General features: G+C 36.2%; 1 protein-coding gene across 1 annotated transcript in view; it reads right to left on the minus strand.

The window, feature by feature from the left end:
* The window catches only part of LOC136037956 (uncharacterized), a 247,985-nt gene that overhangs the window by 21,400 nt on the left and 212,328 nt on the right, over positions 1–14,257 (minus strand). Inside the window, exons 13-14 of the mRNA XM_065720843.1 lie at positions 12,668–12,892; positions 288–451 (exon numbers count right to left, since the gene is read on the minus strand). Coding sequence (XP_065576915.1) covers positions 288–451; positions 12,668–12,892 — 389 coding nt within the window. The remainder of the gene's footprint in view (positions 1–287; positions 452–12,667; positions 12,893–14,257) is intronic.

The following is a 14,257-nucleotide window of genomic DNA, read 5'->3' on the forward strand; positions in this document are numbered from 1 at the left end:
ATATACATGTATATACTACTACTACTACTATATAATATGTATATACATATATATATATATATATATATATATATATATATATATATATATATATATATATATATATATATATATATATATATATATATATATATATATATATATAATATATAACAGTATAATATGTACATATGTATATAATATGTATATACATGTATATATATATACATGTCACTCTTGGCAATGCCAGCACTTGGAATGAAGTTAGATTGACTATAAAACATTAAACTAGTATGAAGAAAACCTACCTATTTACAGGTTCAAGGGTTTGATGAAGGTATCTCACTGCAGCTAGTAAATTCGCTCTGGACTGAGGATCCCGAATCCCAAGCAAATCTAAGTCTGATAATTCCAAGTTTCGCAAACATTCGAGGTCATCGTAACCATTCGATATTAACAGTGCTAAATACTCCTACAAGAATGTTTATTGTTAGGAAAAAAAATCTTGTAAATGAAAATTCAGTTTTTAGTAAGGCTTAATCGCTTACCTTGAAGGGTTAAGATCTCTCGTCAAGGCGTCAATAATTTCAATTCAGGTTCAGTTTAATTTTTTCATTCACACAAATAGTAATAAAAGTAAACTTATATAGCTCTGGGAAATTTGGGCGATTAGCGCCAAAAATTATTAGGTGACATCTTAGAAAGTATTATTTCATAGGCAGTGCTATTATGCTGCCTAAATAAAGAACAAAGTAGACTCAATTATTATTATTATTTTCACCATGCCACTTCGCATGAAGAGTGTTGTCGGAAAAATTTCGGAAGGAGCTAATTTGATTGGAAACTGAAAGTTATGGTGCCCATTTAAGAGACAAGTGATTGGAAGGCAGTAGCGTAGCACGATTAGACAGCACAATAGCGCTGCCTAAGTAGAGAGCGAAGTGGGTTCAATGTACTATTTTTTTTCACCAAGTCACTTCGTATGAAAGAAGGGCATCGTAGAAACTTCGGATGATGATCGTTCGATTTAGAACTGAAAGTTCTAGTGCCCATTTAAGAGACAAAAGTAATCGGAGGGCAATATCGCGACGCAATTAGGCAGCATAATAGCTCTGCTGAAGTAAAAACAAAATAAGTTTAATTTATTACTATTATTATTATTTTTAACTTTTTCACAAAGCCACTTTATATGAATGGAGTTGCAGCAGAAACTTCGAAAGGAGCTAATTCGATTAGAAATTGAAAATTCTAGTGCCTTTTCAAGAGCCAAAAGGGATTGGAGGGCAGCCAGCTCTCCCTCCTATGTCCCCTTTTCCCTAAAGACATCTACTCAGAATTTTGAGATAGCTATTTTGTTCAACACAATTGAAAGGTATAGTAACTATGACTCTGGGGATGTCAACCCATCCCCTCGCAGCCCTTTGGGCAAGGGCTGTAAGTTATGCGATTCGCCCAATGTTTATATTCAGTGTTTTTTTTTTTCGGAAAATGAGAATACACTTGACTGTCGGTGTCCAAAAAGGCCAAGGGCACTCATGTGAAGCTTTCAGAAAATGTTGAGAGGATTGCCGAACTAAATCAAAATACACTATGCGCATGCGGATTGCCAAAAGGGCGATCTCAGGAATGGCTTATGGTACTAAGTTGGAACTTTTGGGGAATGATGAGGGGGATCATCAATTGACCGAAAGGCAATATTTGCATGCTTCTACTACTACTACTACTACTAATACTACTGCCACTACAATTACTGCTTCTTCTGCCACTACTTCTAAGGCTGAGGATATTAAGGTGAAAATTTGAGAAAATGTTGAGGAGAAAATTGAATAAATCAAACACATTATGTGCATACAGATTGTTATAAGGGCGTACCACTAATATCTTAGGAAAGGGTAAGAGCATTTAGCTGGAACTTCAGAGCAAGATGAAGGGGATGTTCAACTGACGAAAAGGCAATATGTGCATACTACTACTGGTATTGATACTACTGCTACTATTGATACTATTACTTCTTTGATACTAGTACTACTAAGGCAAAGGCTATGAAGGTGAAAATTTCAAGGGATATTGAGGAGAAAGTTGAACTAAATCAAAATACACTATGTGCAAGCAGATTGTCAAAAAGGGGTATACCAGAAATGGATTAGGCCTTAAGAAATTCGTTTACTGGAACCTTTAAACTTGCACCCTACTGGAACAAAATACATTTTAAATGCTTTCTCTTTTTTCTTAACTTAAATAAACCCAAAATTATTAAGACTTAAGGAATGAGTATAAATTTTTGTATTAAACTGTCAATCCACATCCATTTGTTGTTTCAGGAATCTTGGTTAAAATGGTGATTTTTTTTCTTTTTTTTTCATGATATGAGAAATAAAAACAGCTCAAAATAAAGATTATTATCACTAAGATTAACAAAATACATTTTAAATGCTTTCTCTTTTTTCTTAACTCAAATAAACCCAAAATTATTAAGACTTAAGGAATGAGTATAAATTTTTGTATTAAACTGTCAATCCACATCCATTTGTGGCTTCAGGAATCTTGGTTAAAATGGTGATTTTTTTCTTTTTTTTCATAATATGAGAAATAAAAACACAGCTCGAAATAAAGATTATTATCACTCCAAATTATATTCTAGGCTTCAGAAGGCACGCGGGGCATCAGTCATTCCCTTCTTAGTGTTGGCTCGTTTTGAGTTTGAATAGGCTATTTATTGTGATTTCTGTTCGTTTTGGGTTTCATTTATCTATTGATGGCGATTTATGGTAGTTTTCAGCTTGAGAAACTATTTGACTATAATTTTGCTCATCTTTGGTTTAACGTAGCTTTTTACTTTTCTTTAAAAAACTTCTTTTATGGAAAAAAGCTTTTTTCAAACTAATCATCTTTGTATAACGGTTGCAACCAATCCTAAATAAAATACACAGTTGGCCTACTGGGTGCTATTTCTGCTGGAAGTCGAACAGCAGCTGATCGCCAGATAAGCCATGATGTTCATTCTTTCAAACAGGGTTTCCAGTTAATGTAAAACGCAAGAACAAAGTTACCATCTTTAAAGAAAACGGTTCTAAGAAAACTTTGCTCTAAAATAGACACACTTGTTAGCAAATTCTAAGAAATCTCACTTCCACCGCGTTACATAAACAAGTGTACTTTTGGATAGTATTTCGTTTACTTCAAACAAAAATATTACTGAAACCCAAACTTGACAGTTTAAATTTTTTAATTTTGCGTATTTGTTATGGTCTTTTCATCTTTCTAATAAGTTACGTCTTCCTTATTCAATCTTCCTCTTTTACTCACTAAGCTAGGCACATAAATTCATAGCAAGGAACACTTGGATCATAATTAAGATTTTATTTTTCGCTTTCCCTAAGAATAGGCTGAGATTTCCGATGACTTTTTGCAAATCTAAAACTCCTAATGCAAGTTGGCGGACCAATAAACCACAAAAAAAATACCTTTCCATTAAAGACAAGAGCTAAGAGCTCACATGGCACTTGTGACGAGGTCGGAAGAGCAAGAGCCAAGAGCTCATATAGTATGAGCTCTAGCAAAATTCTAAGAATCAATAGATTGCGTTAAAAGGAAAATCAGAGGCTTAATTCCGGTCGGGATTTAAAATAAGAGCTCTGGGTCACGAGGTCCTTCTAAATACCAAATTCATTAAGATCTGATCACCCACTGGTAAGTTAAAAATACCTTAGTTTTTCTAATTTTTCCTCTCCCTTCAGCCCCCCCCCAGATGGTCGAATCGGGGGGTACGACTTTATCAAGTCAATTTGTGCAGATCCCTGACACGCCTACCAATTTTCATCATCCTAGAACGTCCAGAAGCACCAAACTCGCCAACGCACTGAACCCCACCACCTAACTCCCCCAAAGAGAGCGGATCCAGTCCGGTTACGTCAATCACGTATCTACGACATTTATAAGCGTTTTCCTAGATTTTCAGTTTCCCCTCGAACTCCCCCAATGTCAACAGATCTGGTCGGAATTTGAAATAAGAGCTCTGAGACATGAGTTCCGTCTAAATATCAAATTTCATTAAGAGCCGGTCACCCGTTCGTAAGTTAAAAAATACCTCAATTTTTTAATTTTTCCAAATTAACAACCCCCAGCTCCCCCAAAGAGAACGGATCAGTACCAATTATGTCAATCTCGTATCTATAACTTGTGCTTATTCTTCCCATCAAGTTTCATCCCGTTCTCTCCACTATAAGCGTTTCCCAAGATCTCCGGTTTCCAAAATTTTTGTTTCCCCCTTCAGCCCTCATGTCCCCGGATCCGATTCGAAGTGAAAATGGAGCATCTCAGACATAACATTCTTCTACATATGAAGTTTCATTAAGATCCGATCTCCCATTCGTAAGATACCTCGATTTTCACATTTTCCAAGAATTCCTGTTTCCCCCTCCAACTCCGTTCAATATCACTAGATCTGGTGGGAATTTAAAATGAGAGTTCTAAAGCACAAGATCCTTCTAGATATCAAATTTCATTAAGATCAGATTACTCGTTCGTAAGTTACAAATACCTCCTTTTCTCTAATTTTTCCAAATTACACCCCCCCCCCCCCCAACTCCACCAAAGAGAGCGGATCCGGTCCGGTTATTTCAGTCACCTATCTTGGACTGTTGCTTATTATTTCCACCAGATTTCATCCTGATCTCTCCGCTTTAAGCATTTTCCTTGATTTTCGCCTCCCCCCCCCTAATGACATTCGATCCGGTCGGGATCTAAAATAAGAGATCTGAGTTTTGAGATCCGTCTAAATATGAAATTTCATTAAGATACGATCACTCTTTCGTAAGTTAAAAATACCTCATTTTTTCTAATTTTTTAGAATTCACCCTCCCCCCAACTCCCCCAAAGAGAGCAGATTCGTTCCGGTTATGTCAATCCCGTATCTAGGACTTGTGCTTATTTTTACCACCAATTTTCATCCCGATCCCTCCACTCTGTGCATTTTCCAAGATTTTAGGTTCCCCCCCCAACATCTCTTCACTGGATCCGGTCAGGATTTAAAACAAGAGCTCTGATACATGATATCCTTCCAAACATCAAATTTCATTAAGATCCAATCACTCCTTCATAAGTTAAAAATACCTCATTTTTCTAATTTTTCAAAATCAACCCTCCCCCTCCCCCAACTCCCCCAAAGAGAGCAGATCCGTTCCAGTTATGTCAATAACGCATCTAGGACTTCTGCTTATTTTCCCACCAAGTTTCATCCCGATCCCTCCACTATAAGGGTTTCCCAAGATTTTAGGTTCCTCCCCCTCAATTCCCCCCAATGTCACCGAATCCAGTCAGAATTTAAAATAAGAGCCCCGAGACACGATATCCTTCCAAACTTCAAATTTCATTAAGATCCGACCACTCCTTCGTAAGTTAAAAATATCTCATTTTCTCTAATTTGTCAGAATTAACCCCCCCCCAATTCCCCCAAACAGAGGAGATCCGTTCCGGTTATAGAGCTCTGAGATACGATATCCTTTCAAACATCAAATTTCGTTAAGATCCCATCACCCGTTCGTAAGTTAAAAATACTTAATCTTTTTTATTTTTTTCGACTTAACCCCCCCCCACTCCCTCCCCAGAAGGTCGGGAAAACGACTATTTCTAATTTAACCTGGTCCGGTCCCTGATACGCCTGCCAAATTTCATCGTCCTAGCTTACCTGGAAGTGCCTAAAGTAACAAAACCAGGACAGACCGACAGACGGACAGACTGACAGAATTTGCCAACGCTATATGTCACTTGGTTAATACCAAGTGCCATAAAAAGTTTTCATTTACTTCTTCAACAAGGAGAAAAATGTCACTTCTCTTAGAAAAAAAGTGGAAGTAAAGTTTCCAAAGCGAGAGTGGAGAATGCCATATTTGACAAAATATTTGTAGCTCTGAATTAAAACTGTCTATGTCAAATCTATGTGAAAACGAGCTGGGTTATTCTTATTACCAAACTTGAATGTTTTGATTGATAAAATGGCAAATACGTTATGAGATAAGCCTTCGATAGATAAATCTCGAGGGGCTGCTCACTTTCAAAAATCGAGTACACAATGTGGCACCTGCAATGAGTGGTGAAAATAATCCATGAGCGGTTTGGGGAGGCGCGATGGGAGCGTATTGAAGTGCACAGAATAAGTCATACTTTGTGGGTCGAGTGGTTCCCTGAGATGCACATCAGGTTGCGGAGAATGGGCAAGTCACTAAGTATTCCCTGTTCGCCTGTTTCCCTATTTCTTGATTTTCCTGATAAAGCGGTACGATAATGCTCATTTGCAGCGACAAACAAAGTTTTAAAATCTATTCTGATAGTCATTTTTTGTTGCATAAACCGATTTTGAGAAACAATTGGATGCGTAAATTCATGACTAAAGCAAGATCCCTTAAATATCTTCACACCAACAGTTCCTCTTTTACCTCAAAATAAGTTAATGCTGCTCAAATAAATAAATCACTCAAATACAACACTGAAAATGTAATTCCATTGGTTTTTCCTCAATACTTAAGAAAATATAGGGGTGAGGGTAAAATAATCTAGGGAAGGCACACACCCGGCCCCCGATTGACGCCACTGAATATAACCAAAAACAATGTATCATACCAAGGCCTTTGCTCGACTAATCGAAATGAAGAAAAATATCTTCTTTATTTACTGAAAGTAAAGGATCATTCACCATCCATGTTCAACCGGCCACTGAGTCCACTGCACCTGCTCTTGGTTCTAGATCTGTACATGTGGCAAATACTGATTTAATGTGCAACCCCTGCCCAAACAAAGATTCTTAGGGCCTATCATAGAGGTGATGAAGTGTGTTGATTAAAAACAAATAAATCGGATGACAATATTTTCTCTGTGGTTGGAAGCTACGGTAATGACAGCGAACAAGTTCGACTCTAAGATGTGGGCACTTCGAAACGCTGAGGCAGATTTGTTAAAAGTTTTCCGGAGATATTGTCTAAGGATAGTTTTAGGTACTTGTTTGACTGAAGAGGTGATGTTTGGGTAACGATAAGATCGATCAAGTGGACAGCTTGACTTACCTAAGTAGTATTATTAGTAAAGATGGCGGATGCAGTGAAGATATTAAAAGTAGAATAGCCAAGGTCAAAAGTGTTTTTTCATGGTTAAAAAAAGTTTCGAAGAATAAAATGGTAAGATCTGTGAACCAAGATTAGAATACTGAAAGCTATAGCAGCGAAAGAGGTCAAATATGATTATGAAGCGTGGGCACTCGGAAAAACGGAGGAGGATGTGCTATATATTTTCCAGCGAAATTGCCTACAGATTGCTCTGAGTACCCAACTGACTGACCGTAACTCAAACAGTAAGCGTCTACGAAAAATGTAGTTAAGTCCCTCCTTCTAGTTCTGTAATAAGAGAAAGGATGAGATGGCTAAGACACGTTCTGCTAATGAAGGATGACAAATTGCCAAAAATTGTCCTAGCTGGCCAACCGTCTAGGGCTAGACCAAAAGCAGGTTGTCCCAGAATGAGGTGGGAGGATATCGTAAAGAAATATTTAAGGGAAATGTGAATTTCTTCCGAACATAAAGAGGGAGGCTTTTAATAGAATAGGACAGAGGAGGAGCGTGCGTAGCGGTGTCAGCCCTAGGCGGCTTGACGATGCAGTGAGTTGTTAGTAGTAGTAGTAGTAGTTTGACTGACCATATATGCAACACAAAGTTGTATGGCAAATTTATTTCAATTCCACTGTCTACGTGGTCTACTGTCTACGTCTACGGCTACAACAAAATAAAGGTTAAGATGGCTAGGCCACATTTTACGGATGAGGATGGCACATCACTCACAAATTTGACCAAAGGAAAAACAAACCATCCTCGACTGGGGTGCAAAGGGGTCATAAGAAAGGACAAAGTAAATTGAAATTCCACGGTTAAGACTTATTTTTCATTTATTCAATAATTCATAATACGAAACAGGAGAAAGCCGGAGCATAGAGAAAAAGAAAAGCCTAAATGGGAAAGAAACAGTAAAAAAAAAAGACAGCTAAATGATAAAATCCAGGGATAGTACAAGTATCAAACTTTAACAATAGAATAAATACAAACACTCAAAAACACAAGACACACAGATAAATTACTAGATCAGTAACAAAGCTAAAGGGCGGCCTAGTTCCTTTAACCGAATATTTTATGCGGAACGGCAATAATGCCTTTCTACGGAAATAACGGTGTCAGAAATGCTATTTTTTAAAAAAAATTTTGCACTGTGAGAAGTGCAAGAAAGCGAAGAAGATATTTTTCAAAGCCTTTTGATTTACCAGAATTTACAAGAATCTTCCAAAACCGAGCAATATATAAATAATATTTGCGGTTAATGTAGTGACAGCGATTGAAGCGTAGCTTATTCGTAAAAAAACATGCAAAAGATAGGCCGCTTCGACGTTTGATGTGATCTAATAGCAGTTATCGTGCATGTTTTATTGAGAAGCCAAAGGAGAGACCAAAGTGAGCTCTGGAATAAACTGGCTGGATTCTGCTGAATCCAAGAAGAATTCTTTAGCGCAGCTAGCTTCCAATTGAAGAATACAACTTCGGACTTTAGTACACTAAATTCAACTCCAAGCTTTACATGCTCGGATTGTAGTGATGCTAAAACTTCGCTAATATCCAGGATAATGCCACTCACGTTCAGATGTCATCTGCATAACATACTAAAAACTTTTTAATTTTGGGATATTTATCGGGATGTCACAAAGGGGCCAAAACCCACAGAAGTGCTTTTTGTGCTAAAATTTATTAAAAACATGTTGTTGTACACTATCTGTAACAAATGTAGCATTGTTAGTCACTGTGCCAGCCATTAGTTCTGGATCTGTGCCTGTAGGGTCCTTATTACCAACGTGGGGCGAAGGTCCAACGTTGTGGTAAAGAAATATTTTGGTACGTCATGGGCAGGAGGTGCATCCTTCGGCTGTCTATACTTTAAAGCCTTAATTTCGAAAACAATTTTCATGTAAATTACGTCACATTCATATGCATTTAAAGAGCAAAAAGATAATGATATTATTGCAATGATGTCATAAATTGTATAAAAGGTGTTTCATTAGTATGTAATATGCCTAGAGGACCCACCAAAAAACAATACCAAGTTAACGGTTAAGCTCCCTTCAAGTGAATACACGGAAAATTTTGAACAACAAACTTTAAATTTCGCGAATGGGGCATCAGGATTTTAGAAGCGCAAAGGTGGGGACATCGGCCAAAATCGCTTTGGAACAGCCACTCTAGGAGTAGGCAGTGCCTTATCATGCATCTCCCCTGACAGCTCCCTTCCCTGAAATAGAAAGTAAAACAGTGCTTCTCAGCTTATTGAAAGTAATTGGAAAGACACTCTTCTTTTTGTCACATCAAAGGAGCCTGTTAAATGAACAAATCCGAAGACAGATTTAAAATTGAATTTGTCCAAGGGCACTCTAGTCGTAAGTTAGAGATAAACCCAACAAGTTAAACTAAATTATATTATTTCCCAAAGGGCAAAATAGAATATTGGCTCAGACAAGAGTCAGTTATCATTTCTGTCACTTAACCCAATCGTACGGTTACTTTTTATTTTTAGGTAGATAGTCACCAATTCACGAAAATTGAAGGGTGGATGTAGGGTTGATTTTTTTTTTACATTTTTAAAATTTGAATACAATTGCAAGTTATTCTTCGAAATCTATAGGAGGTAGGTTATGTTTTTATTTTTCAAATTAGGATACAATTGCAAGTTATTTATCGAAATCTACAGGAGGGGAGGGGGTATTTTTTAAGGGAATACCAGAATGGTGTTATTCAAAACCAGCCCCCGCCCCTAATTGGTGCCAATGAATAAGCAAAAGTACCCATAAAGGAAAAGAAAGATAAACATATCTCAGCAGGAACAAAAAGAGTAAGAAAAGCTGACCTGTCAAAAAGTATGCCGAAATGTTGCTAATTCTGTCTTAACTTTTTACTGAATCGAGGGAGTAAATTTTATGGGGAGAGGAGGTTTATCTCTTGGGTACAAACTTAATAATAACCAAAGCTGTGTCTAACAACCAATCACGATAAAAATTATTTTAAGTTCCGTTAAAAAGACTTCGAATTTTTAGATGGAAGCGAGATATGGGTATCCACCCTCCAACAGCAAAAACTTATTTTAAAATGCTTAAAACCTATGATTTTTTCCATATAAGTATCGAAAAGGTCGTTTCTCAACTTCGCCAAATGCAGGAATACCCCCTAAAGAAACAAAAGTAAGATACTGAATATCAAGCATAGAAACACTGATGATTGGATGATAGACTATCCTGTTTTTTAACACATCATTTTAACTAATAAATTACTTCTTTCTGGAAAGATAATTTTTGTCGATGTTTATAACAATTTTAGCGGATGAAAGATAAGGCAATAGTTATATATTAATAACATGTTAAAATTGTTGGGTTTTTTTTCACTTGAATAAAAAGGCAAAATATCCTGATATTAGTAGTTTTTTCCCGCAATTACGGAAATATAACCGGTTCTAAACGTAATTTGAAGGGATTTTAAGAAGCAAGATTTTTTACACACAGCATTCTTAACACACAAACAATGATAAAAAAAAACAAAAAACAACCGCCATTCAAGTTCTTATAAAAAGAGTGGCAAAGTAAAATCAGTAAACAAACAAAATAAACATCAAGAACAGTGAATTTGTGGTAAGGAATCTATATCGGTAGTGTTAGCTCAAACCTTTCAACAGCATTTTCCATAAGGAAAAATATACATCAGTTGCGGCGATCTAGTAGCGGACTTCAGATATTTAGTTGTTGTTCTAAACTTGAAAAATTTCTGTTTTCATGGCGTAATTAGACCATGTTTCCGACAATTATTCTCAACAATAGCAACAGATATTAAAGCTAATCATGGCCGTAAAAATTGGACGACACAGACATCGGAAATAAAATTATATATAATTTTATTATATTATACATATTATTATGTCAATATATATTATTATATAAATTATATATAATAATTTTATCGGATATAGAATGCCATTATCACCCAATGCAATTTTCTGTGTGCAACTTTCAGCATTGAATAATTCTTGTGAAGATTATGGAAATTGTAGCACGTTGTGTTTGCTTAAACATGGAGGTGGCCGACTGTGCGCTTGGCCTGTGTTTTATGTTTGAGCTAAAGACGGTGTGAAATGTATCAGTAATTATACCAAGCATCCAAGGTATCTAATATGCAGCAAAAACGAGCTTGATCTTTAATATACACTCAATACACATCAATATATACATACATCCAAATAGACATAGATCCTATACATTGAAGTATTTTCAAAGTTTAGCTAAGTTGATCAAGAAAGAACGGCATAGGTTAGCAGAGACTGACAAGGCACCTAGAAAACTGGGGGGAGGGGGCGCATAATAATAAACGATACGTGTTTTATAATTTGAATAAGAAATGCCAAGTTATTCGGGAAACTTTCAATTAATACTTGAGCGTTTGGCAGTAATCACAATAACTGCTAATTACAACGGACTTCCGGTAACGCAGCCCCGTCTAATCCGGTACCCTCTGCAATCCGGCTTGCCTATTATTATCAAGTATGTTTTAACAATCTTCGCTATTGTAGATAGAACAGTTTATAACTTGTACGTGCCACTGATACTGTGCTTGACGCGTAAGTTTCGTTTTTGTTTACTCAGTTTGAGTTCGGCTCTGGTGCGGCCTACTTCTGAATTAGATATCAAAAGACCATCCAATAGCAAAACGTTGAGAGAACTTAATGTGAAAGAATTAGTTTTTTGCTCTTTGTCGATCGTGGAATTTATCACCTCCATCATCTTGGAAATAGTTATGGCCAGATATAGTTACCACTCCTAGCAACGATCCACAAATCAGTGTAACTTCGGAAGGGATGGAACAAGTTGCCGTGAAACACAGATAAGTCCGGAATATTTTGAAATCTGGTGCCGTGAAATGGATAAAAAGGAAAATATTTTTTATGAAATGTCTAGGGAGGAGATTATAAAGGATATTTCTACAATAACAAAACAGGAAAATGACGATCTAATTGCAAGAACTCCGAAACTGAATAACTACCTCGCGTTTCAACAATATTAAACCAAAAATAAATTGATGAAAACTTCCTATTTTCATGAACTGATTGATTCATATATAATCTTTATTTATAGTTCTCAATTATTTTAGTACACGTGTACATTTGTTGTAAGTTCTATGGCATTAATGATGCTAATTCTATAATAAAATGTAAGCTCTCTTAATATGCTGTTTAATCTACTAAATTCGATATACATAATGAAGTATGATTTGTACTTCAGAGCTGTATAACATCCATTATAAAATCTTATTATTCTATCTGAATTTGTCGTTTAACAAGCAACTCTTATGCAAAATAATCCTGACTATAGAGGGTCTTAGGTGGTACTGCATAATTCGACAAATTTATTAGTTTGACACAGCCCTGCGAATCGTTTGTCGGATTAGTGGGGGCACACTGTACTTGAACTTTTTTTTCCAGCAAATTGAAATTTGACTCTGTCATTCATATATTTAGTGGTTTTTTTTTCTCATGTAAATAACAAAATTCAATTTTAGAAGTTTTCAGAAGTATATTTGACGGGAAAGATTAGTGTAGCTTTGAGGTTATTAGTCAAGAATATTACCTCACATCCAAATGTTCTAAGAATGTTCTTAATCGCTGGAAAAGTTCCACCAGTCAAAGGTATGCATTGGCTACTACTGCAAGAGCTACTGGAAACGATACCATTTCTGCTGACGACGTTCAGTAGTTCGACAGTGTTAGGGAGAAGTGTGCCGGTGCCCTGACTAGTTTTTCCTACCCAAAGTCCATCTGGTCGTGTGCTGAGGATGTCAATTATGTCCCCTTTCTAAAATTATATAAAAAGAGCTGCATAATTATCATAAACAATTACCATGCCATCAATATCAATATGAAATTTTCGGGTATTAAAAAGGTATTTTCCTTAAGACAAAACTGAGACCACAAAGAATAAAGAATTAGAAAAAATAGAAGGACATAACACAAAAATGAAAACAGAAGAAGATGAAGAGAGAGTTTTAAATTGAAATTACCTTTGACGCCTGACCCAGCAAGATTTGCAGCGTATCGAAGACGAAAAAGTAATCAAAAATTTGGATTTATGTAAGATTATATGGACACAAGGCCGTATCCAGGGGTTTTAACCGCCCCCCTCCACCCCTGCAATGTTTACCTGATTCTTAAAAACGAAACAAAAATGAATATAAACAAATGTTGATGCGTTTTTAAAAGTATTTTTATAAACCCCCACCCCCGAAAAAATCCTGGATACGGCTCTGTATAGGAAAAATAAATGCTCACTAAAAAGTTAATAGATTTGAATTTAACTTACTCAAACAACTGTAATCGTATCAAATAACAAAAGCACACACAAGCAGGGTGAGTTGAATTAGAAAAGCACAATATTTTAACAGGGCTAAATTGCTCTGGCAACAATGTTATCATGTCAGTAAACAATGTATAGGCTAGCTAAAAAAAAAAAGAAAGAAAGATGCACAAATTCAAATATCGCTGCTTTCTCGTAGAGGCGGCTCTTTTACACCAACCCCATTTAAAAAATTCAAGAAAAAACAATATTGATTTGTAACCACTCATAACTTTTGTAAATTATTAACATTATATCCCCTCCATCCCCCTCCATAATGTATAATTATGCAAACTATACAAGTGATCCGTGACATGTTTGTTATTGAACTGAAAAGTACTAAACTTATTAGTTATTTTTCTGCGTAATCAGCTATGACTTACTTCCTCTTATACGCAGTATTTGCGTTCAAATGGATAAAATACATAGACCCCGGAAGAGGAGCGCCAGGGGAACAGTTACACCCCCAACTTTCTCCTGCGAAACAAGACTCTATTAAGAATGCATAAAAATAGGAAAATCAGAAACATTCTCATTTAGATCTTGGTAAAAACAAAGCTACCGGTAGCACTTGTCACCTCCCCCGGAGAACTGGAGGCGCTTATGGTAGAATAATAGTCATTCACAATTCATAATCGGATTAAATTTACCAAAGATTATGGCTAAAATTGTGGACTGATAATTTCCGTCAAATTCATTGTCAAGACAACAAATAATACTTAAAAAATGAAACCAACGCTTCCAGTGACCTCTGAGCTCAGGATGCAATCCCTTGAAATTGTAAATAGTATATTTTTCAATATTTACACCTGAAGTGTACAGCTACAA

Source organism: Artemia franciscana, chromosome 2, assembly GCF_032884065.1.
Source record: "Artemia franciscana chromosome 2, ASM3288406v1, whole genome shotgun sequence".
In the NCBI taxonomy this organism is placed as follows: domain Eukaryota; kingdom Metazoa; phylum Arthropoda; class Branchiopoda; order Anostraca; family Artemiidae; genus Artemia; species Artemia franciscana.